At 43.8% G+C, this 24632-nt stretch overlaps 2 protein-coding genes across 3 annotated transcripts in view; one reads left to right on the top strand and one right to left on the bottom strand.

The window, feature by feature from the left end:
• Positions 1-75: 75 nt before the first annotated feature.
• On the bottom strand, positions 76-12304 carry PDZD9 (PDZ domain containing 9). Its single transcript, XM_005898131.3, has 3 exons — positions 12141-12304; positions 4510-4699; positions 76-876 (listed from the first exon to the last, which is right to left on the bottom strand). Exons 1-3 carry the CDS (start codon positions 12238-12240, stop codon positions 486-488), a joined length of 681 nt encoding a protein of 226 aa, XP_005898193.3. The 5' UTR covers positions 12241-12304; the 3' UTR covers positions 76-485.
• Positions 12305-20337: 8033 nt separating this feature from the next.
• MOSMO (modulator of smoothened) overlaps positions 20338-24632 on the top strand; it is a 75803-nt gene continuing 71508 nt past the window's right edge. Inside the window, exon 1 of one of the 2 annotated variants that reach the window (XR_011462677.1) lies at positions 20338-20605. Coding sequence is in view for 1 of the 2 variants with exons in the window: in XM_070362966.1 (XP_070219067.1) it covers positions 20500-20605 (106 nt within the window). In the remaining variant the exon portion in view is untranslated. The remainder of the gene's footprint in view (positions 20606-24632) is intronic. The other variant, XM_070362966.1, reaches the window with a different exon arrangement.

Genomic DNA, 24632 nt, shown 5'->3' with positions numbered 1-24632 from the left:
TTAATCAACAGGTGTTTATGTTGAGTTTTTGTTTTAGATGCTTTTAAGGAGAACAGGAATATAAAGTACAGAAGCATGAGAAACTATTAAAATTAAGGCTTAAGTGGCTATCAGAGTAACTATCTCCAGATTGTTATTGGCTTTTAAAGATAAAAGCAGTGAAAAGTCTGTATTCTTGGGTAAGAACAGTTAAATGATCTGGGTTTTACCCCCTTTTGCCTTTTTTCCAAAAGAGTTATTTGTGCAAAATATATATTACCTGTTAGCTGTGGCCTATATTTGCACTGCTTCATTTTTTATGTTTATCTTCACTGTGGCACAATTTTGGTGTGTGTTTTTTTTCCCCTCATCTTCTCCCTCTTCTGTTTCTATTCTGTCTCTTTCAAGTAATTATCAACCTAACACTCAAAAGTAAGGCAGTGCACAAAAAAAATGGGTGTTCTCAAGATAAATGCTTCTGTGGTCACAGATTTGAAAACTGCTGCCTAGCCAACTCGTGATACTGGTTCACTGCTGCCCTTTTCAACGGGGGTACAGTCTTCCAGCCAAAATGCATCTGAGGTAGAGGAGGCTGAGGAGGAGGAGGAGATTTCGTTGTCTTGCTTCACCATGGTCCAGTATGGAGAAGGGGCCCTCACTTCTTTCTTGTGATCTCTGTGAATCATCACGTCACAGTTAATGTCTTTTCCTACACGCATTACATGGTTCTTCTTTTTATATCCATGCCATTCTCTGGAGATAGACATTGGTCTCCTTACAGGGTAATGTCCAGTGGACCGTGGATATTTGTAGTACTTAAGTCTTGTATCGAAAGCTTCATCATCATCACTGCTTGTGACAGATCCATCTTTTGCCTCCTCAGTTTTCTTTGTTGTGCTGAAATGGAAAGACTAGTGAATGAAATGGATTCTTAATGTCTACACATTCATTCTCACCTAACAAGATATCTCATAACCTGCTTTGGTTCATAAAAGAAAAAATACAGTTTAGCACTACCTGTCTGTGTTATTAAAAATCTTCTCCTTTAAAAATTACCTTTACGGAATTCCCTGGCATCCCAGTGGTTAGAGCTCCATACTTTCACTGTCAAGGGCTCAGGTTCAGTCCCTGGTAGGGGAACTAATATCCTCTTTAAATTTGTTTAAATTACCTTTAAATTTGTTTACATTCCTAAATGGAAATCAAATTCTGCCCTAAATTATTTCACATTACTTTAAAAAGCTTTGCACAGACTTAAGCGAGACTACTGACCAGAATGTTAGCAGGCCTTAAAGAGTGGGTTGATTTCACCTCACACAGAATAACAGGTCAGTGTGGCCGTCTCATCCACGGAACTCAGTTTTCATGGGTCTCTTGGGATCAGCAATAATAGAATATTACTGATTTCCAAGGAGGCATCCAGAAATAATGGGCCTCAAAGATCTTCAATATGCTTATCATTGGTTATTCCTTTGAATCTTTTTATTTTTGCCCCTGAGCATCATTCTTTGCTTCTTAATTGGGTTTACGAATGTGGATCTGTAGAACACCCTTCCACCCAGATGTCTCATCATGCACTATTCCACCTTGCTGTTGCCATCCAAAAACTTGTGAAGATTCTTTTTTATTTTTCAGTTTGCCAACAACAGGGTTCTTGAACTTTTCTAATGCCTGTAGCACCTGCGCCTGCTATTATTTTCCTGAACAAATGCTGTCACGTGCTACCCCTCATTCTGGTGCTATTACCCAGCAGATCCAAAACTAGATCTTTGCAATTATGAACTTCCATTACCGTCTGTCCTGCTAGTAGGAAACGGATTTCTTCCCTACCCTAGTCCCTCCAACCTTTCCCACTTACTAGTGTTTTCCCTAACATCCTTGGAGGCCTGCTTGTGGGTTTTTTTTGTTGTTTGTTTGCTTGCTCCTAAGGATCTGAACAGATCTTCCCTAAAGTTTCTCTCTTCTGGTAATGGCATTTGGTATTGAGTCATTTTTTTCTGAAAGCCACTAGTCTTAAATTGTATGATTTTCTTTAATCCTTGATGTAGTGCTGTGCAAGGAGATTCAGAAGATCTCAGGACTACAACAGTTTGCCTTCAAGACTCAAAGGACCTTCTTTGTAGCTCTGTTAGATCACCATAAAGACAGGTGGCAGAGCCAGGTTCTTATTAAATTGGCATTAGATAGAAATGCCACAAGCCAGCAGAGGTCAGGGTTCGCTGGAAACAGTTTTTAATATCAGGAGGCCTGCCCAGAGCATCACATGGCGAATTGTGCACTCGGTGCTATCTGCTCCTGAAAGAAGCCTTACAACTTTGTGAAATAAACCTTTAGTTCCCCTTCTGCCCCTTCCTTACCCTTTTCCACATAAGATGCTAACATGCCTTACAGAACATGATTGGTGGTATTCCTAAGTTTGTGAATTTTAGCCTCATAAGTTGTGGTATTCTGTGTTTGCTTTTGAATGGTCAACCTGCCATCCCTAGGTTTTTAATATTCTGAATCACAAACTCTACTTAGAATGTAGTTCCATAAGCAAATGGTGAAGAGCTCAGTTTTGGAAGCTGAGCTCTCCAATACAGGGTCCACCAGCTACGTGTGGCTGTTAAATTTAAACTGGTTAAACTTGAATAAATTTAAAATTCCTCAGTTACAAATCTTCACATTTCAGGGGCTTAGTAGCCACCTGTGGCTAATGGTTACCACACGGGATGGCACAGATATAGGTCTTTTCCACTAGCATAGAGAATTCTTATTGGGTGTTGCTGCTCTGAAAACAGACGTAAACTACTTAGCCCTGTGGCCTCTGGCAAGTTTACGTACTCCTCTGTTGGCTTTAGTTTTCTTATCTGTAAAACGAGGATAAATAGAACTGTCATGAGGATTAAATGGTACAACGCTTGTAAAGCGGTGTCCATCACATAGTAAACAAGTTCAGTATTATCATTAATGGTTTTTAATCAAAGCAGGATTGGTTTAGTTATTGGGAGAAAATTTTTCCCCATTCTGTATTTGATCTGAAGGGAACAACTGCTATCCAGCTCTAGTCCACTGTTAGCATGTGGGGATGCAAGCCCATCTTGTTTTTCAGGAGAAACCAGAGATTTGTAAATTTAGCAATTCAATTTTTTTTTCATTAAAATTTTTCTGAAACAGAAAAATGCAAATAAGTTGAAAGAAAAAAAAATTCTAAACACCTTGTTAGCTACCACCCAGGTCAAGAAATAGAGTATTACTGGCCCCTGGAAAAAGCCCTCCTATATATCCTCCTTGCTCTCAACACTGTCTAAAACAGTGAGGGAGATAAACAAAGCATATCTGTGAATCATATCAGTCCCTGTGGCCACAAGTTGGACTCTGAAGTAATATGGGCCATTTTTTAATCCTAGTAAAGAGCCCCTAGCCATATTTCTTTGAGCACATCCCAATAAGCAAAGGTACACAGCTGTACATCTAGTGCTCAGGGATCTGGTCAGAATTAATAACAATAACTCTTGGATCAGAATACTAAATGTGCCACTTAAACAAGATAGAGAAATCAAGCCAGCCCTTAAAGTTCTGACTTGTTTGACTAAGCAAATGCTCTCCCACTAAGACAATGGCAAACTGGCTTTTAATTTTAGGCATAATGAGTTTAAGGGGTTTATAATACAGATATCAAGTGGGTGTTTATACAAGTTTGGAGATAATACAATTTGGAAATAATTAATGTATGAATACGAATAGAAACCAAGGAGTTTGCTTAGAAGATTGAGAGAAGAAAGCCAAAGACAAGGCTTGGTAAAAGGCAATCACGAGGAAGTGACAAAAGGAGATATGGGAGTGTGGTATTCCAGAAGTCTGGGGAAAATTATATTTCAACAAGAGTTGAGGTGGGAGGCTGTAAAGTGCCTGTTGCTGCTCAGAAGCCAAGCAAAATTAGAGACTGAGAGGAGTCCACTGAAATCAGCAGTATGAAGGTTGCAGGTGACCTTGGGGTAAAGGGCTCTCAGCCAAGGTCTGCACCGAGGTGGCATGTGGTGTCTGCTGAGGAATTGGTAATGTCTAATACAACTCTTTGAACAGCTTTGGAGTCAAGAGACAGGACAGTGGCTGGTAAGGAAAGGAGAGGGGAGTGGAAGTAAAGTGGGCTTTGCTAAGATGGAAGAGTTTTACCGGTTATTGAGAAGGATCCAGAGAGAGAACTGAATATGCTGGAGACAAATGAGGAAAGGCAGTCACAGCACGTGCTTCAGGGCTCACTTTGGGAAAGGGGGAGTCGCATATCCAGGTTTGAAGGAGAGTTGCCACTAGGTAGTTTGGTCCTTAAACTCCATGTCCAAGGCTCTTTCTTGCCTTTATCATTCTGCCTCATATTAGGTCCTACAGATTGTGCTTTCCAAAAGGATTTAGAAACCCACTGAACTGTGACAGTGTCATAAATTCCTCCTACATGGTCCAATTGATAATTCTCACATTTAACTAAGACTGCTTCATAGACCCTGGGGAATTCTGTAGTATAACAAAGATTTCCTAAACTTAACTACTTACCGTGTGATTGGGAATTTGGTCTCAGGGATTAAATCATATATTTCTTGCCATTCTTGGGGTATGTCTATAAAATCTCGGTAAACTTTTATTTGTAGTATTGTTCCTATGGTGATGTGTTGCAGAAGCTTTAAAAATTCTCGAAGAGTATAACCTAACACATTTGCATAGCCAACACTAATCAAAACATCACCTGAAAAAGGGAAAAAATTCAGTAAAATTACGATGATGGTTTAAAAAAGATCATGCCATTTCTGTCTGCATTGTGCAATGTCTCTTTTTTTTTTTTTTTTTTTTTTTTTTTGGTGAGGTATTTCATTTTATAGGTTCATATTGTTGGTTCATTTTGAACCAAAACCAGGCTTCAAATTTTATTTAATGAAAACAAAAAAAAATGATCCTCTCAGTGAATAATGAATACATGCAAGATGTTTCTTAATAGTCAGTGTAATGGTAAATATTATAACATTTTAGAACATTTCTGAAGTCCTTGGTGTGACAGAGGCTAAAAAGGATTTAGAATCTGAACCATCCTTGAAGATTCTAAAAATGTGCTTGTTTCAAGTAAAATAAATGGCTACTACTATTAAAGAAAAAAATCACTTCCACTAAGTGAACAAATAACCTATTTTTATTATACCTGCCTGGCCATTGCCAATGCCCTCCACAGTAAGCAGACCATACTAAACATCAAGCCTTACAGATTAATACTTTCCTTATGCAGTATTCATTGAGCAAGTAATTCTACATATAACACTGGACATTTAGCATGCTTTAATTAAGTTGAAGATGTGTATACAGAGCATGGAAGTTCAAAGGGATTTGACACCTAGGTCCCCTATCGTAGGACAGAGTTGAACAGGAAGGGGAGTATGATAGCCAGCCGTGCAGCTTCTGAGCCCCCCAAAAATGGAAAGAGAACCACATCTTGACAGCCAAGTCCCTGAACCTCCCAACTGAATGATAAATAGACCCAATTTATTCATTTGTAACCAGCAGCTAAGGCATGGACATGTAGACTAGGTCCAGCTATTGGTCAGTCCCTCTGGGTCACTAAACCTGGAGCAGGAGATACAGAGAAGCGACAGGAGCATCCAGTTTCCATGGCCTTTTGTTCTCTCATCATTTTCCAAACCTGGTGGTCAAGGCCTTCCAGGAATTCTGTCAGATTAAATGTTCTAAATTCAGTGCCTTTACAGAACTTGAAGTTCTTTAAACTTCAAGGGAGAGCTTGAAGAAAGCAGGAAAAACCATTAGGCCATTTAGGTATGACCTAAATCAAATCCCTTATGATTATACAGTGGAAGTGACAAATAGATTCAAGGTATTAGATCTGATAGAATGCCTGAAGAACTATGGATGGAGATTCGTTACATTGTACAGGAGGCAACAACCAAAATAATCCCCAAGAAAAAGAAATGCAAAACGGCAAAATGCTTGTCTGAGGAGGCCTTATTAATAGCTGAGAAAAGAAGTGAAGCCAAAGGAAAAGGAGAAAAGGAAAGATATAACCATCTGAATGTACAGTTCCAAAGAACAGCAGGGAGAGATAACAAAGCCTTCTTAAGTGAACAATGCAAATGGAGGAAAACAACAGAATGGGAAAGACTAGAGCTCCCTTCAAGACAATTAGAGATAACAAGGGAACATTTCATGCCAAGATGGCCTTGATAAAGGACAGAAACAGTATGGACCTAACAGAAGCAGAAGAGATTCAGAAGAGGTGGCAAAAATACACAGAACTATACAAAAAAGATCTTCATGACCCAGATAACCCATGATGGTGTGATCACTCAGCTAGAGCCAGACATCCTGTAGTGCAAAGTCAAGTGGGCCTTAGAAAGCATTACTATGAACAAAGCTAGTGGAGATGATAGAATTCCAGCTGAGCTATTTCAAATCCTAAAAAATGATGTTGTGAAAGTGCTGCACTCAATATGCCAGCAAATTTGGAAAACTCAGCAGTGGCCACAGGACTGGAAAACGTCAGTTTTCATTCCACTCCCAAAGAAAAGAAATGCCAAAGAATGCTCAAACTACTGCACAACTGCACTCATCTCACATGCTAGCAAAGTAATGCTCAAAATTCTCCAAGCTAGGCTTCAACAGTATGTGAACCAAGAACTTTGAGATGTTCAAGCTGGATTTAGAAAGGGCAGAGGAACCAGAGATCAAATTGCCAACATCCTCTGGATCATAGAAAAGCCAGAGAATTCCAGAAAAACATGTTTCACTGACTACACCAAAGCCTTTGACTAACTGTGTGGGTCACAACAAACTGTGAAAAATTCTTAAAGAGATGGGAACATCAGATCACCTTATGTGCCTCCTCCAAAATCTATATGCATGTCAAGAAGCAACAGTTAGAACCGGACATGAAACAACAGACTGGTTCTAAATTGGTTAAGGAGTACGAGAAGGCTGTATATTGTCACCCTGCTTATTGAACTTCTATGCAGAGTATATTATGTGAAATGTTGGGCTGGATGAATTACAAGCTGGATTGCTGGGAGAAATATGAATAGCCTCAGATATGCAGATGACATCATCCTTATGGCAGAAAGTGAAGAGGAACTAAGAGCCTCTTGATGAAAGTGAAAGAGGAAAGTGAAAAAGCTGGCTTAAAACTCAACATTCAAAAAACTAAGATCATGGGTTCCAGTTCCATCACTTCATGGCAAATAGATGAGGAAACAATGGAAACAGTGACAGACTTTATTTTATTGGACTCCAAATTTACTGCAGACAGTGACTACAGCCATGAAATTAGAAGACGTTTGTTTGTTCCTGGGAAGAAAAGCTATGACAGAGCTAGACAAGAGTATTAAAAATCAGAGACATCAGTTTGCCAACAAAGATCTGTATGATCAAAGCTAGTTTTTCCAGTAGTCATGTATGGATGTGAGAGTGGGACTATGAAGAAGGCTGAGTGCTGAAGAACTGACGCTTTAGAAATGTGGTATTGGAGAAGACTCTTGAGGGTTCCTTGAACAGAAAGGAAATCAAACCAGTCAATCCTAAAGGACATCAACCCTCAATATTCATTTGAAGGACTAATGCTGGAAGGGCAATACTTTGGCCACCTGATGCAAAGAGCCAACTCATTTGAAAAGACCCTGATACTGGGAAAGATTGAGGGCAGGAGAAGGAGACAACAGAGGATGAGATGGTTGGATGGCATCACTGACTCAAAGGATATGAGTTTGAGCAAACTCTGGGAGATGGTAAATGACAAGGAAGCCCGGCGTGCTACAGTCTATGGGGTTGCAAAGATTTGGACATGACTTTTTTAAGAGACTGAACAACAACAACAATAGAACTTTTTATTGCTTGCAGTTAAGACCCCTGACTGCTATAAGGGCATCTAGCAAGAGAAGAAGAAATACAGGGAAATTGATTCTTAAGGACAGATTCACATTGGGTAAATAAAATCTTAGTTATCAGATCATACAAGTACTATCATCCTGCCAAATGGTCATGGAGACTTCAGAGCTAACACCAGATAAAGTGACCCTAATAAGTCCCAAAGAATGTTTACCCCACTATGCATGGGAAGCTAGGGATCCCTCAATCACCTCATTCTAAGACAGCTGAGGTCTAACCTCAGAGTAGAAAAGAGTCAAGATTAAGTACTTTCTCTATTACTACTCCCCAACTCTTTGCAACCCCATGGACTGTAGTCCACCAGGCTTCTCTGTCCATGGAATTTTCCAGGCAAGAATACTGGAGTGGGTTGCAATTTCCTCCTCCAGAGGTTTTTCCCAACCCAGGTGTCAAACCTGCATCTGCCATGTCTCCTGCATCAGCAGGTGGATTCTTTACCACTGAGACTCACCTGGGAAGCACTACTCTGTACTCTGCTGTAATTGGAATTACGCTGATCCTAAAGGAAGCCTCCAAGGAACGCCAAAGACAAATTTCCATATTGCTAGATTCTATCCAAAATGAAAGGTCACAGTTTTAAAGAAAATGAATACTGAGATGGGTGGAGAAAAGCTTCTACTTTGGTCTTTAAAGACAGCTGTGGCTAACTTCAGAATGAAACAGGGCTTCTCCCAACTACCTGCAGATTGTGTAATCCGAAACAGCTGTTCACCATATAGAGGTTAATTAAAATGTCAAAAAAAAAAAGAAACCCTCATGGGATAAGCTTACTTGCCTAATGTTAAAAGGGGTGTTTATAGCTGAAAGCTATGGCTTGACATGCTGCTTAATTATGTTGTTAAAAAGGTGACTTATCGAGAGGGCAGAAAATAAACAGCTTAATTGCCTGACCATCCTGACTATAAACCAAAGGTGTCATTGTATGAATGTGATTATTCTAGCAAGAGACATTAACATTGCCTTTCATAAAGAAGCACCAATTTGGTATTTATAAATATTAATATTATACATTTTTTTCTGTTTTAATGGGCTGTAGGAACCACATTGTATAGACTGTCCCAGTTATCTATATTTAATCAACTTTTCAGCAGCCAAGCCACTACCGAAAAGTAGATTTTAGTCTTCTCCCATTTCTCTCAACTAGGCTGTAAATTCCATAAGCTCTGTGTGGTTAGAGACCACACATGACTGGCTCACCATCACACCCCGTGCCTGATGTCTGCACACAGCAGGCATTCAGGAAATGCTTACTGAATTAATGTGGCCTAGTAAGGGTGGTGACCGGTACATAACTTTGTTTACCTTCCAATCTATATTAATTTCTCCAAGAAAAGAAAAATGCTGTATTAATTTCTTAAGATTTTGGATATCAGAGTTTGCTAAAACTATGCTGGCCAAAAGGATTTTAAAGTTTAGCCAAAATAAATTAGGAAATCAAGATGAAGCCCTATTAAGAAACAGCAAAAGAAGAGAAATGCAAAGCATGTAAGAAATAATGGGGCTGGGAGGTAATGGGGTAAAAAAAAAAAAAAAATCAGGTTTCTAGGACCATCACCTCTCCAAATCTCATCATCATTGTCAAAGGGACTGAGTTACAGAGCCTTTGAATCCCAGACCTTGAAGAGAAGTGCCTGACTTGTAATGAAGAGATATGGGACTTACTCCATATTGCAATCTCTTTTCTAGTCAAAGGTATGAGCTTTCTAAGCAGACATGGGTTCAAATCAGCTCTGACCACCCACTTAGCTCTGTACTAAACAATTTACTTCATCTCTCTGAGCCTCTGTATTTCGTTATCTACCTTCTAGGAGTGTTGCAAAGATTAGATAATAGACATGGAAACACCTTGCAAAATGCCTAGAACAAATGCTCACTTACTCTTCATTTATCAAGCACAGACATAATAAATGCACCAGTTCGAATGGTAAGTCCCTTGAGTTCATTAAAAGATGAATTCAAGACTGCCTCTGACCTCCAGGAGCACACTATGACCTCACCCGGAGATTCTGTTTCATGAAAGCATACTCCCATCCCACTCCAGTGAGTGTGCTCTCTGCTTATCAACCAGCATCTGTCCCCTAACTCCAAAAAACCTACGGAGAACAAGCAGAATAGGCCCATGGGACCTGGCCTAGAATTCTTTTGGATGGAAAGTCCAGAACTTTCTTTCTGGAAGGCTGTTCCCTAGCACCAAATAGTGATACGTGGAGAAAATGCTTTGGATTTTAAGGTGAGGTAAACTTTCATAACAGCATCATTGATCCACTTAATTCTTTAATCCACTGCATTTAACCCTAACTACAACTAGAATAACCTGAGAAGCTTTTAAACCATGAACTGCCCTGTCCCCAAACCAACTGAATCAGAATCTCTGGGGAGATGGGGCCAATCCATTTTTATTTTAAAAGGTCTCCAGGTGATTCTAATAAGTAACCAGCGTTGCAAACCAGTGGTTTAATCCACTAGGGCTGTGGTACCACAATCATTTTTGTTGTTGTTGTTCAGTCGCTAAGTCATGTCCTACTCTTTGCAACCCTATGGACTGCAGCATGCCAGGCTTCCCTGTCCCTCACCATCTCCTGGAGGTTGCTCAAACTCATGTCCATTGAGTCGATGATGCCATCCTAATATCTCATCCTCTGTCATCCCCTTCTCCTCCTGCCCTCAATCTTTCTCAGCATCAGGGTCCTTTCCAATGAGTCGGCTCTTTGCATCAGGTGACCTGATGCAAAAATATTAGCCAATACTTTGGCCAATACACAATCATTTTTGGTTAACAACAAAACAAGATACAAGTCTGGAGAATCTCTAAGAACAGCCTTAGAGAAAGGATTGCCAATATTTCCATAGCACTGTGGCTCTCCAAGGTGGTATTATCCCAATTTAGAGATGAGGTGACTAAGGCCAGGAAAGTTAAAGGACTCTGTCCAAGGTCAAAGAACCAAAAAGAGGTACAGCCTGGGCCTGAATTCAGGCCAGCTCGCCTGAATGGTTTTTCCTTCCACCACCTTACCATCCCATTGTGCGTCCCTGACTCCTGAGCACAGCCCAGAGAAGGCACTGGGGAAATGTCTTGAATTGGATGGAAAATTCATTCATCTAAAGACAAGAGAAGCAGGGCAGTACTGACAAAGACAGCGTTCACATCTCCACTCCTTGGTGTGACAACGTACAAGTTACCAAATATCTGATTCATCCGTATATCGGTTTAATGTAGAATCTACCTTGGGGATTGTCAGTCAGGTGAAATGAGATCACACATCTAAATGTTAATGATGATTCATACTGCCTACAAAAGAAGAAAGCCTTATCCATACAGAGCCATAAACTCTGGAGTGACACTATTCCTGTATATGAATCCCTTCTAGATGGGGGTGAACCTTGACAAGGAACTCAGTCTCACTGAGGCTTAGTTTCCTCATCTGTAAAAGGCAGATGATAATCATGCTGCTGCTGCTGCTAAGTCGCTTCAGTCGTGTCTGACTCTGTGCGACCCCATAGACAGCAGCCCACCAGACTCCCCCGTCCCTGGGATTCTCCAGGCAAGAACACTGGAGTAGGTTGCCATTTCCTTCTCCAATGCATGAAAGTGAAAAGTGAAAGTGAAGTCGCTCAGTGTGTCTGACTCTTAGCGACCCCATGGACTGCAGCCCACCAGGCTCCTCCATTCATGGGATTTTCCAGGCAAGACTACTGGAGTGGGGTGCCATTGCCTTCTCATAGTTCCTACCGAAAGGGTTATTATAAGAATTCAATAAATAGGGCTTCCCTGATGGCTCAGTGGTAAAGAATCCGCCTACCAAAGCAGGAGTCCTGGGTTCAATTCCTGAGCTGCGAAGATTCCATGTGCCGTGAAGCACTAAGTTCGTATCCCACAGCTACTGAGCCTGTGCTCTTGAGCCCTGGAGCCACGACTGAAGCATGTGCACCCTAGAGCCCATGCTTCACAGCAAGAGAAGCCGCTACCAGCGAGAAGCTCAACCACTGCAACAAGAGAGTAACCCGTGCTCACAACTACAGAAGAGCCCGCACAGAAACAGCACAGCCAAAAATAAATAGTGAAAGAATTCAACGAGTAAATACAGTGAGGGTTATACAAGTAGTAGCAGCTGGCTTGCCCACTGAAAGCTCTCAAACAATGTCACCATCAGCACTGTTACACTGGAACCTAATAACCTGAGTCTCCCTGAAGGCAGATGAAAGGGAGGCAGAAGTAGAGGGGTCGGGAGGCCTGGGGAAACCACAGTCACCTGGCTGGAGTGTGCCATCCCTTGCTGCAGCTCCCTTTGTAATGAGATGGCTGATCTGAAGGTAGGGCCCATGCTGGATGATGATCAGGCCTAATCCCATACTACCCACAGTGAGTTTGGTCTGTTGAGTTTTGCTCAAGTCGTGTACAGATGGCTTGACCTTGAGGTTGACTTGTTTTCCTAGAAATGGAGAGATTTGTTTTAGTCTTTCTGCTAGATATCAGCATGACAGTAGTAACTGGGGTCTTAACGCCAGAATCTTAGGGCAGTTACTTAACCTCTCTCTGCCTTAGTTTCTGCATCAGTAAAGAGAGGATAATAAAGATACCCACTCAGAGGGTTGTTATGAGAATTAAAGGAGACAGGTAAAGGGCTTTTGCACAGTGCCTAGCACACTGTGCATGTTTAATTAAAGTTAGTTATTATTATCCATTCACTTAACAAGTATTTATTGATACAGGCAGTGGGCTAGAAACTGAAGTGTTTCTTGCCCTCATGAATCTTCCAGCCTAGTGGAGGAGACAAATATCAATGAGCTGTGTAAACATACGTTGAACAACAAACTGTAACACATGCCATGAAGGAAAAATACAGAGAGTTCTGAGGGTGACCAACAGGTTAAGTCTCCTGTGGGGAAGAGGGGTCAAGGCTTCACAGAAGAGGTAAAATTTGAATTGAGGTCGAAGGACCCAATATGAGAGCTTTAAGCAAAGTATGGTGGAAGGGAACAAATAAGATTCTGAGGCAGGAAAGAACATAAAAGGAGATCAGTAGGGGCCAGACAGGAGGAGCAAATCCGTCGCAGACAGGCTGCTCAGCATTTTACCTCACTGGAAAAGCTTCAAAGTGATCTTGGCAGGACAAGCTAAGATCTGCATTCAAAGAAAGAATCAAACACCTCAGGCTGCTATATGGATTGTGGGGTCCAGACTGGAAGAGACAAAGTGTTACTGCATTCACCCAAGCATGTCATGACAATGTCAGTGGAAATGGACAGTAGAAAATAAGCATTTGGAAGGAAAATCCAGGAAAACGGGTAGTGAGGAATTGAAATATGTTTTACACAGAACTAAATCTCACAAGAAAAGTTTCAAAGACTGAGGAGTGATTTAGAACAACAAGTTATTTTTCCAAGAGGAAGCTTCTGAGATTCATTTTCGGTTCACAGGAAGCTTCTGGGGAAACCTGCTTTCAGCACACTCTTCCAGCATTTCACACACCAGCACGTTTCCTTAAGGAGAAGTGACAAACTGCTACTTGCCAAACCTTTGCCAAATCCAGGTGACTGTAGTGTTTGTGGGTGGGGGGAGTGGGTCCAGGAGTCCTCCCCACTGCTAGAGGAGGGGGCATTTCCCACATCTCCAGGGGTTTCACAGTCCTTTCAACTTCACGCAAGTGTCCTTGCCTGTCTCCAGCCTCACCCTCCCCACAACCACAGATGCTCTCTGACTGAAAAATTAAGGGTGTGCTCAGTCGCTCAGTCATGTCCGACTCTTTGCGACCCCGTGGACTATAGCCCGCCAGGCTCCTCTTGTCCATGGCGATTCTCCAGGCAAGAATCCTAGTATAAAGAAGGCACCATCTTTGAGACTTTTCAGGATTATAGGAGCAATTTGGAACAGGTCATCCCCTCCTCAAATCTATGGCTCCTGAGCAAACAGAGAACTGGCATCATAGACAGGGTCTGAGTTCCAACCTCAGCTTGCAAATTAAACATGCTCCTGATATAATCTATGAAGCCCAGTCACAGAAGACAGCAGGGTTAAGTGAAAGAAGCCAGATTCAAAAGACTCCATACTGTATGCTTCCATTTTTGTGACAGTCTCAGTAGAAAGGGCAAAACTACAGAAAACAGATCAGAAGTGTCGGGAGCTGGGGTGGAAAGGGGGTTGGCAGTAAACGGGCATCACAAGGTAGCTTCAGGGGTTGTGGAACCGCCACGTCCTGATTGTAGGGGGTTAAATGCGGATATATGACTATCAAAATTCACAGAGCTGTACACTAAAAAAAAAGGGCGGGGGGGGGGAATCTTCCTGTACGCAAATTATAGTTTGGTAAACAAAGGATGGTGAGACGCTGTCTCAGAAGCCAAGAGTGTGATGTCCCCATTTTACAGACAAGGAAAAGTGAAGGAGTCTTGGTCTCCAGAACATACCCAGTTACCTTTAACGTTTTTCTGGACGGACTTCTTCATGGCCCTGGGAGGCCAGACCGCTCAGGAGGGCCTCCCTGAGCGGAAGCTGGAGTCAGTCCATCTCCCAACTGTTTCGAACCAGAAGCCGGCGCCCTGCGGATCGATCGCCAGTGGCGAGGAGATCTCGAGCTGGCCCCCAGGGGGCGCTGCGACGCCGCATTCCCGACGTTGCGCGGCAGTGTGGTCACCACAATGCTTCAGGAAACCCTGGAAAATGCAGTACGTGAAAATTTTGGTGCAGAAAAACAAAACTTCTGCGGGACTAACACAGTGCCTGGCTCATACTGGGTTCATCACCCATTCTTGGGAAATTACTGAAATGGAGAGGGTGGAGGAAACCTAAGAGGGGGCCTCAAAGATGTGAATGGTCTGCAGAATATCATGACTAGTTCATAGATGAGCACAGATGTCCTGCTGAGCTCCCAATAATGGTATTTTCACACTGTTACATCAACAGCGCCAACTGCTTTGGAACTGCACTTTATTCATGAATGTTTTGAATGAGAAAAGGCCAAGGGTGGCCTGAAAAAAATGAGTCATGATTAGGAGAGGAATTAATTCTTCCTTCTTTTTTTCCAAAATAACTCACCACCTCCCCACACACACACACACATTGACTCACACAACAAATATTTACTGGAAGCCTGCTGCATGGTTTTTGCTGATGCAAAGGACACAACAGTAGACAAAACAAACATAGGCTCTATCCTCCTGGAACTTAGATTTAAAAAACAGATGAAGTGAACAATTTTAGGAAAGTATAAATTATCAAAAATAAATTCTATAAGAAATAGAAAACAATGTAATAACACAGTACTACTGTCATCCCTGGGCTTCCCAGGCAGCACTAATGGTAAAGAACTCTCCTGCCAATGCAGGTAGATACTGGAGACAAGGGTTCGATCCCCAGGTTGGGAAGATCCCTTGGAACCCAATCCAGCATCCTTGTCTGGAGAATCCCATGGATAGAAAAACCTGGCAAGTTACAGTCCACAGGGCTGCAGAGTCAGACACGACAGAAGCGACTTAACACGCACACACGCACTGTCATATGACTCTGATAAAACCAAAAGGCAAAGTCTCTCGTGTTCATGCCTTCAACAAACAGTAATCAAGCACCTGTGAGGTGTGGCACTGACCAAAGATTTCCATGGTAAACTGGGAGGTCCCAGCTTATTCAGCTGCTTCTGTGGCTTTACCCAGTTACCCAGAGCAGACTTCTTGTTGGATACATTTTGTGCTCAGGTGGCTGATTCAGAAGGAAATGTCATCCTGTTCCCTGTCACTCTCAGCCTCAAGGCATCTCCTGCAGGTAGCTCCTTGTGATAGATTGCCTGATTCCTCCTTCAGTCTGGCGAGGCTTCTGTCCAGACACTAAATTAATTCTATCATAAAATGCATCCTTTCCCTCCATTTTCCTATCAGTAGAGAATGGTGAGCATTTACAGGAATCAAGTACGTCAGCCTTCAAGGTCCTATGTGGGACCTGGCGCACAGGGGTTCCTGGACCTTCCTTCTATTCCAGACTGAAAACTCTTCATAGTGAATGCCAAGATCACACTGACTGGTGGAACTGAAAGGTACCAACTGTTGTGGATGCTATGCTGTGCTGCCCAGATCCCCCTCAGGACTGAAGGATCTGTTCGTTCTCTTCTACCTCAAATCTGCCACTGGCTGAAGAGAGCCCTTGCCTGAGATCACACCTAACCAGGGCAGCTAGTATCCAGTGACCGATCGATGCAGGGTAAAAAACCTGGCTCCCTCAGCCCAACTTGAACAACTGTAAAGGGCCATCTCAGCTTCAGAGCCCCCTAAGGGACCTGCTGAGGTCCTTCTATCGCTGCTCGGCAACCCAGCTTCTCCCTCTGCAAGGCCTTGCTTCCTTCTGTCCACTGATGGAGAGTATGCCCCAGTAAATGCCCTGCAACTCAGAGTATTCCCAGAGAACCCAACCTGCAACAGCTTATGCCAGGGACAGCATGAACGAGTAGATGCTACAATGGGATTCTGGAGCTGGACCTGCTGCCCAGGTAATAATGAGGACCCCATCCCCCATAGAGGAGGAGCATACATAGCCTTGGGCACAGGGAAGCATTAAGATGGTTGTTTTTCAATGGTAGTAAAATGGCTTGGCACCCATATGATCTACCTGGGTGCCTCAGTTCTCCTTTGCCCTATTTTATAGTAAATAGACAAACTCAGCAGCCACAGCCTGAGAGGTACATGGCAACCAGAGGCTCAACCCCCTTAGGGATGGAGGTCTGGGCCATGCCACCATGTAAGCCACCTAGAGGTGCTGAGGGTGAGAGAAATCTAGGATGGATAGGAGAGGCAGGAAACGATGAGTATGTCAGTTATACATCAAGGTGAGCTACAGCAGCAGCAGCAGCAGCAAGAGTTCTATTTTGTCCCATTAACCTTCCTGTTATAACTGTCCCACAGGAAAAGACTCCACTGGGTCCTGAAGGTGATGCGCTCAGAACTAAACAGAAGCAAGTGGATCTGTTCAGCACAATGGGTACACTGTTGCAAATGCTGCACCGTCCTACCAAGTCCCCCTTCAGGACTGGAGGACCAATGCCCCAGCTCCTGGGGAGGTTGTAGGTTGACAGCTCTCAGCGGTCAGCCCTCTCAAGGAATTGTCTTTGGCTGAAGAGCCACATTACCCTAGGTCATGCCTCATGTCTAGCATCCAATGACTGGTCCAAGCAGAGATACCAAGGCTTTGTTGGCCCTTTTACCCCAGCTCAGAACTCAGAACAGCCATTACCACTTCAGAGTTCCCTGTGGGCTTGCCAAAGCCTCCTGTGACTGCACCATAGTCAAACTGCTTCCTCTGCCCAGTCCTGCTTCCTTCCCTTCCTCCACAGGAGTTGATCCTAAGAATACTCCCTAATAAACTTCTTGTACTATAATCAATAATCTGTCCCTAAGTCAGCTTCAACAGAACCCAATCCAAGAGACTAAATGATATTTGAGCCCCCAGCACAAGTTACTAGCCTCTGGATTTAGCTCTTTCATTTCATCTAATCCCAGAAACCCCAGGTGAACATGTATGGTGCAGTCACCACATCCTCAGCCTGCATGGTAAACCTGATCCCCAGGGAGGCGGTGTGTTCTTTATCCTGTCAGGCCAAAGATCCTCCTTAAAGAGAAGAGTGATCGCACGGTCCCCTCCACAGCTTTCCTTGAGGTCGCCTCTGGATTCAGCCTCTGCTGGGCTGAGGCCTAACATCCATCATGACAAGACATGCTATGTCCAGAGCCCTTTAAAAACCACAGAATTACTATCTATGACTTCAGGGTGCTAGCATCGCTCCCTCCTGGGGACCTTCTGTTTTCCTGGGTCCTTAAGGACTTTCTGCCTGTTGGAGCCTCATGGCTCATCTTCTCTCTGGATACAAAAGTTCTAGCTGCTCTGCACAGAGGTGAGAGGATGGGGAGGTTCTATCACTGAAACGGAGTGCCTGACTCTGGGAGTCTATTGGTCACACACAGGAAAGAGGCCCAGAGAGGTGATGTGACTTTCCCAAGTTCAAGTTAGTAGCATGGGTGGGACTGAAATATGGTTCTGTATTCTTTTTCACTCCATCACACCATGTCTCCCTAACCCCTAGGGTGTGCCTCTACTAAAATCTAGACTGAGATACAGAGAACAGACTGATCTGTCCTGTCCTGAGAGTCTTGGGACTCTGAAACACTACATTGGCAAGCAAGAATGAAACTGGGGGCTAAAACCAGCCCCAAATTATTGGGACTAATAGGAAATCTGTAAACAGAGTATTTGGTTCCTGCCCACCTCTCTCATCCCACATCCTGACTGGTAAGGAATGGGATAGGTGGCTGTTGTCTATAGTGATGTGCAGCTATTAATCCAGTAGAAAAAAAAGTTTTAAATTATTTTACCTTTGTAATAGTTGTTTTTGTGTTTTAATCTTAGATTCAGACCTCTCATGGAGGGGCAAAGGTAGGAGGGACAGGAAGGGATGCCTGGGTAGAGGGAGGAATTTATGCTTGTATTTTTAAAATACAAGAATCAAGTCATAATTCCACTTAGTTGGAGTTAGAATAGGCAAGTGTTCCAACATTTCACCCTAAGATTCTCAACTGGTCAATGGTAAACATCCATGGACATTGTTTGAGAATTCAGAACTGTACAGTTGGAGTTTCTATCACTTGGCAACAGAAACACTAGAAAGAAGCCAAGAAAATGACTCCGCCAAAGTTCTCCAATGTTTAAACAACAAACAGTGAAAAATTCCTGCAGTAATGTGATATGCATTATGTCTAAGTCCCTGGAACATATAAATCAGCTTGTGTCAATTTCTGTGGCAGAAGAAAAATATATGATTTAATAATAATAATAAAAACCCTACCCTTCCCTCCCCCCCCCCATAAGAGACCAATGTTTGGACAGGAAAGTCTATAGGCTAGCAATTGAACTTCCTTACCCAATCTATGTGGTGATACTGATAACTCTGTGCATTTCTGCAAAGCTGTTCGTCTGGTGGAATTTGAAACCTGCTGAGTTCTGTGGACATGTAGGCATTCCAAAAATAGAGACAGATATCACTCTTCTAGGTCTTTCTAGAGATGACCTACGTGGCCTTTATGGAGAAAATGAGCATCTCATTTCCTGTTCGCTGCATGGGGAACTATCTGGGAAAGAAAGAGCTGGACTCAACGTCAGGGTTAATAGTGATTTAGTACATGAGTCATGGAAGAAAAGGAAACCTCTACTAGATAGCAAAATCGTTTGTGGTAGACCATATGTGTCGCTAACAAATTTTGCCAACCCTCTCTTTTTCTGTTTCTCCATCCAACTTAAGCCCCTCCCCACATCCCACCTCAGTAAATAGTATCATCAAACGCCCAGTTACTCAGGCCAAAAATGTAGGAGTCATTCCCTGAATCCTCTTTGTTTCAATTCCTCCCTACCCCCATTTATCAGCACGTCCTTTCCTCTGCCTAAAAAACATCCCTATCTGCCCATTGTCCCCCATCCTCACTACTCTTATCCTAGCTAAAGCTACATTTCTCTCTCTCCTAGACTACTGTGCCTCTAAACTGGTATCTCTGCTTTTGTTCTCGCCCCTCCCCACCTACAATCTATACTCTTTTTACAGACTAAGACCTATCACTCTCTTGCTTTAAACCCTCCAGTGCTTTCCTGTTGCATTTAGAACAAAATCCAAACTCTTTATCACGGCTCTCGAAGTCCTACATTTGATCTCTCTTTTTCTCCAGCCACATGGGCCGTTTTGCAGTTCCTTGAACAGCCCAACCACTTCCTTGCCCGCTTCCCTAATGTTCTTTGAACTTTCTTTTCTATCTGGAACAGTCTTGCCCAGATCTTCACGCATGAGGTCTTTATGAAGGTGGCGTTTTCAATGAAACCTTCCCTGGTTATCCTAAGTATCATCAAACCGCCGCCCCTTAAACCTCTCATCAGACCGACCCCCAATTTAATTAACCGATTAACACCTAGCATTAAAGATCAGTTTTTAACAAAGTTTCCGTCTCTTCCCCGACTAGAAGGTAAGCTTTCTGAGAGCGGGAAACTTCTTTCTCCTGTCCACTCCGGCACCCCCAGCACCTACAGTGCCTGCTGCAAGCAGGAGTCCATAATCATTCCCTAAATGGGGCAGTCCCGGGCTGACGGATACGGCAGAGGCTACGATAATACAAGGTGACAAGAGCCTGTCACCGGCTCCATCGGCGGTCCCGAGGCCGCCTCCTGCCGGAAGAAAAGCGGCTCCTGCCCAGTCCAGGGCAACGAGGCGGGCGGCCGAGAAGAAGCCGGGCGGAGCAAGGCCTGAGGCGGGCGGGAGGAAGGACTGGGGCTGCGAGCCTGGGCTGGACCGAGAGGACAGAACGGGGTCGTCAGGGGCCCAGAGCCGGAGCCGGCCGCGCCAGCGCCTCGGCTTCGCTTCCGGGTGAGGGGCGGGCGGGAGGAGCAGTTCCGGGGCGGGTGGCGGTTCCGGCTGTGCGGGCCGCGCCGCGGCTGCTAGTCCCGGGCGCGCGGAGGGCGCGAGCGGCGCGCGGGGGCCCAGGGGAGCGAGGCGGCGGCGTGGGGTCTTCTGGCCCCGGCGGCGGCCCATGGGGCGGGAGGCGTGAGGCCGCGGCCTGCCCGGGGCTCGGGGGGTGGGGGGACGGGGCGGGGAGATGGATAAACTGACCATCATCTCAGGATGTCTCTTTCTGGCCGCCGATATCTTCGCCATCGCCAGCATCGCCAACCCGGACTGGATCAACACCGGGGAGTCCGCGGGTGAGCGAGCGGCAGGCGCGCGGGGCCGGGCGGGGGATTGGCTGAGGGCGAAGGGAGGGGAGGGGAGACCCGGCTCAGGAGAAGACGGAGCTGGAGGATGCGCGGCGGCGGCCAGCCTGAGAAGAAGGGGGCGGTGAGGCGACCCGGGCTGCCTGGCCGAGGGGCTGGCGAAGGGGACACGCGGGTCGCGAGCCGGACCCCCGGACGGAAGGGAACGGCACCACGGGCTGAGTGCGAAGTGGCCGAGGGGCGAGGAGATCTGGACCGGGCTGGTGGTCCTAGACCTGGGAGAGAGGGTGAAGGGAGACAGCCGCCAACCTGAGGGACAGCGGAGAGAGGAACGAGCGTCGTCCTGGATTAAAAAAAAAAAAAAAAAAGTCAAGGTGGGAGACAGGAGGAAACCGATTTGGAGGAAACTGAGGCGCCTGTGAAGGAATTAGAAACCAGGCGGTGAGACTGGGGCCCGGAGCGAGGCAGCCTGTGGGGTGTGAGGGTCCCCAGAGAGCTGACGGGCGACAAGAGGCCGAAAGGAGTCGGGGCCGACCGCTGACCCTTGTTCCCCCACCCTGAGAAGCGGCGTCCGGGATAGAGGTCCGGGCAGGACCGGGTTAATGGTGCCGCGAGAGCTGGTGGCGGTGGGGGCGCCGGATGAGAGCCGCAGACCCGCGCCCCTGCCCAGCCCCTGCCCACTTGGCAGTATTTGACATGCATGTGGCTTCCGATTTTCCCTTTGAAGCCTCTGTGGTTATAATTTTGCTTTATTTTAGGCCCCGGAGCTGTAATAATCCTAATAATAAACTTCATTTTATGGAGCATCTTTCATTCCAGCGCATCACAAAACGCTTTCGAGATCCTAATAGTAGTTACAAAATTAAGTAACACATTAGAGTTGTAGGCAGCCCAGTAGCAAACAGTGCCTGCTGTAACACCACCGAACTGTGGGCAGCAGCGACGAGGTGGTGCCCTCAGGAAAGAGGAAAGCATCTTTCTGAAGGGTATCCCAGGTGAATGCCTTTGCAGGATTTTTCCTGGCTTGGGCCACCAACTACACCCCACACACACATACACACACACACTCACTCACTCACACTCACCCAGACCTGTAAGACCAAAACTTTAATTAATGTAACAGCTGCCAGGAGAGCTGATGGGAGTAAAGGAATAAACTTCTTTTCTAACTGCTTGTTCAGTGCAGGTGAAGGGAATAATGAGAGTTGGGACTATCAGACTCCCTCCATGAATATTTTGTTGTAAGAATGTATCACTGTGCTGTCAGACTTACTTCTTAAGTATTGCTTATGATTCTGTATTTATCCTGCAGTATTTTTAGCCCTTAAAAAAAGCCGTGGCTGGGACATTTGTTGCTTCCTCCTCCTTTCTCTCCCCCATCTAGACCTAGTAACACAAAATCATGCTGTCAGATTTACTGGTTATTAAAATAACACTCTAAGAATTTCTGCTCCTTTTCTTGCCTATAGAGTCAGCACAGCTCTTAAGTGTAAAATATGTATGATTATTATGTGACCCTGTAGCAGTGTTAGCTATTGCTACAGTGATAATGTTGCAATTTATAAATGTATCAAATAAACACTTTGTGCACCTTAAACATACATAATCTTATATGTTAATTATATGTGTTTTTTTAAACTGTAAAGCATATAAAGAAAATATCAGAATGATTTCAAATTTGGTGAAACTGCAGGCTTTGTTTCTGAAAATGTTAGTAATGTCAGTGTTACTAGTTGTGTGTGTGACATCCAGTTCCTGACTTGTTTTTAATCTGATTATGTGTGCAGTGACTCCTTTTGTAAAGAAGTTTCAAGTGGAATCCCAGTGTATAAAATAGACTGAATGTCCATGGGAAGGAAACAGCTTAGAGAGGGAGGAGAGAGAGAGAAGTAATCTCATAACTTTCCCGAGAAGATGTTATACTCTATTATATTTGAAAGAAAACAAGAATAAGATGCATACAACTCATTTAAATTAGGCAAAGTCATCAGCTGTGAGTTGCCTTGGAGATGGGAGGGACAGAAGTCCCAAGGTTTGAAAGAAGTAGAAAATGTTTGAAATAATAGTTGTGAGAGACAGCTGGAGACAGTAGGATTATCTAGCAGCGTGGAGACGTCATTGAAGTCGGTGGTCATGAACGTAAGTGTGATAACCGACCTGTGCTTTGTTGACCCTCTGGTGCTCAGCTACTCTGGCACCAGTGTATGAAGAAAGCCAGTGGACAGCTTCGTTCAGAGTTGTGGTTTGCCAGATGCATGCAACAGAATGACAGGCGCAAAAGTGTTTAGGGCATCGGTCAAAATATTGTAATGATAGCTCATTAAATCTCAGCTGGATAAGGAGAAAAAGTGAAAAAGAAAGCTGTTATATCTCTTTTAGTCATTGAATACCAGATGGCATACGGTCAGTGGAATAGTTGACTTAGACCCATAGAGTTGAGGAGTCACTGAGAGTTATTGATACAGCAGAGTGGAAGGGCAGGGGATTGGGGGCACAAGGTCCAGACTGTGACACTGGTGCTGTGTGGCTGAAGTGGGAATGGAGGAGGTTAATTTTTTTTCCGCTATCAGTTTCGCTTGCCATCTCAAGATACCTTTCAGTTAAATATTCTGTTTAGCAAGAGGAATAAGAGGAGATAATAAGAACACCGGAGATTTTTTCAAAATCATATCTACCCGGTATTTCTTTCTTTTTTTTCATTTTTCTTTCTCCTTTTTTTTTCTGGCCGTGCCTTATGGAATTTTCATTTCCCAGTTAGAGACTGAACCAGGGCCCTTGGCAGTGAGAGCATGGAACCCTAACCACTGGATCACCAGGGAATTCCCTAACCTGTATTTCTTAAGGTTAAAATATGTCAGACAGTGAGCTCCCCAAAATTTAAAATGAATGAAGTGGTATGTTTCTTTGTTCACTCTTGTGCCTTTGCTTTGTGGTAAGATGTACCTGAATCTTGCCTAGTGTTTGAGCTTGTATTGCTCACTGTACTTTTTACCTGAACAAACAGATCTAGTCTTGAGTTAAAAAAAAAAAAAAAAATCAGTGCAGAGTTACACTTTCCAAATCAATGAAACATTTACAGGAAGTTCAGTTAAGATTTCAGAGGTGGCAGGACTGGCTTTATGCTAAGATCTGCAAAAAAGTGACTTTACCTGGCAGCAAAAAGTTAATATGTTGTTGATTCCCTTTGGTGCATTAAACATCATACTAAAAGTCTTGATTGTGATGTTTTTACTGCAGCTTTTTAAATGAACAAAGTCTATTTTGAAAATAGAACTCCTGGAGCTGAAAAGTTCCTCAGAATGTAGTTTGAAAACCACTGCAGTAAACTAGAACGGGGAAGTTTAGGATTCAAATCCAAACCTTACCTCTTAGTAGCTCTGTTACTTTGGTTAACTTACCTGGCCTTTCTCTATAAAGTTCCCCTTCTGTAAAAATAGAGATAACATCTCAGTGAGTTATTTTAATGATTGAGTTAATCCATGTAAAACATTTAGAACAGTGCCTGATACATGGTAAGTGCTCAGTAAAAGTTAGATATCGTTGTATTGCTGTTTGAGTTTATAACAGGTGTCAGAATCCCAGTTTTGAAACTGAAGCTCAGAACTTATTACTGAGAACTGACACCATTTCTTTATTAGATGCTTGGAAGTGAGAAAACATCAAGGCTTAGCACAAGTCTAATAAATTTGTCTTCCCTCTTAGCTTTGGACTCCACCATCACTGTTTCTCCTCTTTTAGTCTCTCATCTCCAACTTCTAGTCTCTGTACTCCTCAGCTTCTACTTGAACTACCACAAAAGGAAATGAAATATTCCAAAACAAAAAGCTGAGTAAAATAACTTCTTTAAATCCCAAGTAATAAACTGTATTACTATGAGATTATGAGCCACGTTTCATGCTGGAAGTTTGGAAGTTTGGTTTTTTTTTAATTTACCATTTTTTAAGACTTTTTTTTTTGGCTGCGCTGGTTCTTCGTTGCTGCACATGGGCTTTCTCTAGTTGCAGTGAGCAGAGGCTCC

The sequence above is a fragment of the Bos mutus genome, chromosome 25 (assembly GCF_027580195.1).
Source record: "Bos mutus isolate GX-2022 chromosome 25, NWIPB_WYAK_1.1, whole genome shotgun sequence".
Classification (NCBI taxonomy): domain Eukaryota; kingdom Metazoa; phylum Chordata; class Mammalia; order Artiodactyla; family Bovidae; genus Bos; species Bos mutus.
Note: the sequence above shows the minus strand (reverse complement) of the source record. Positions and strands in the feature narration are given on the sequence as shown.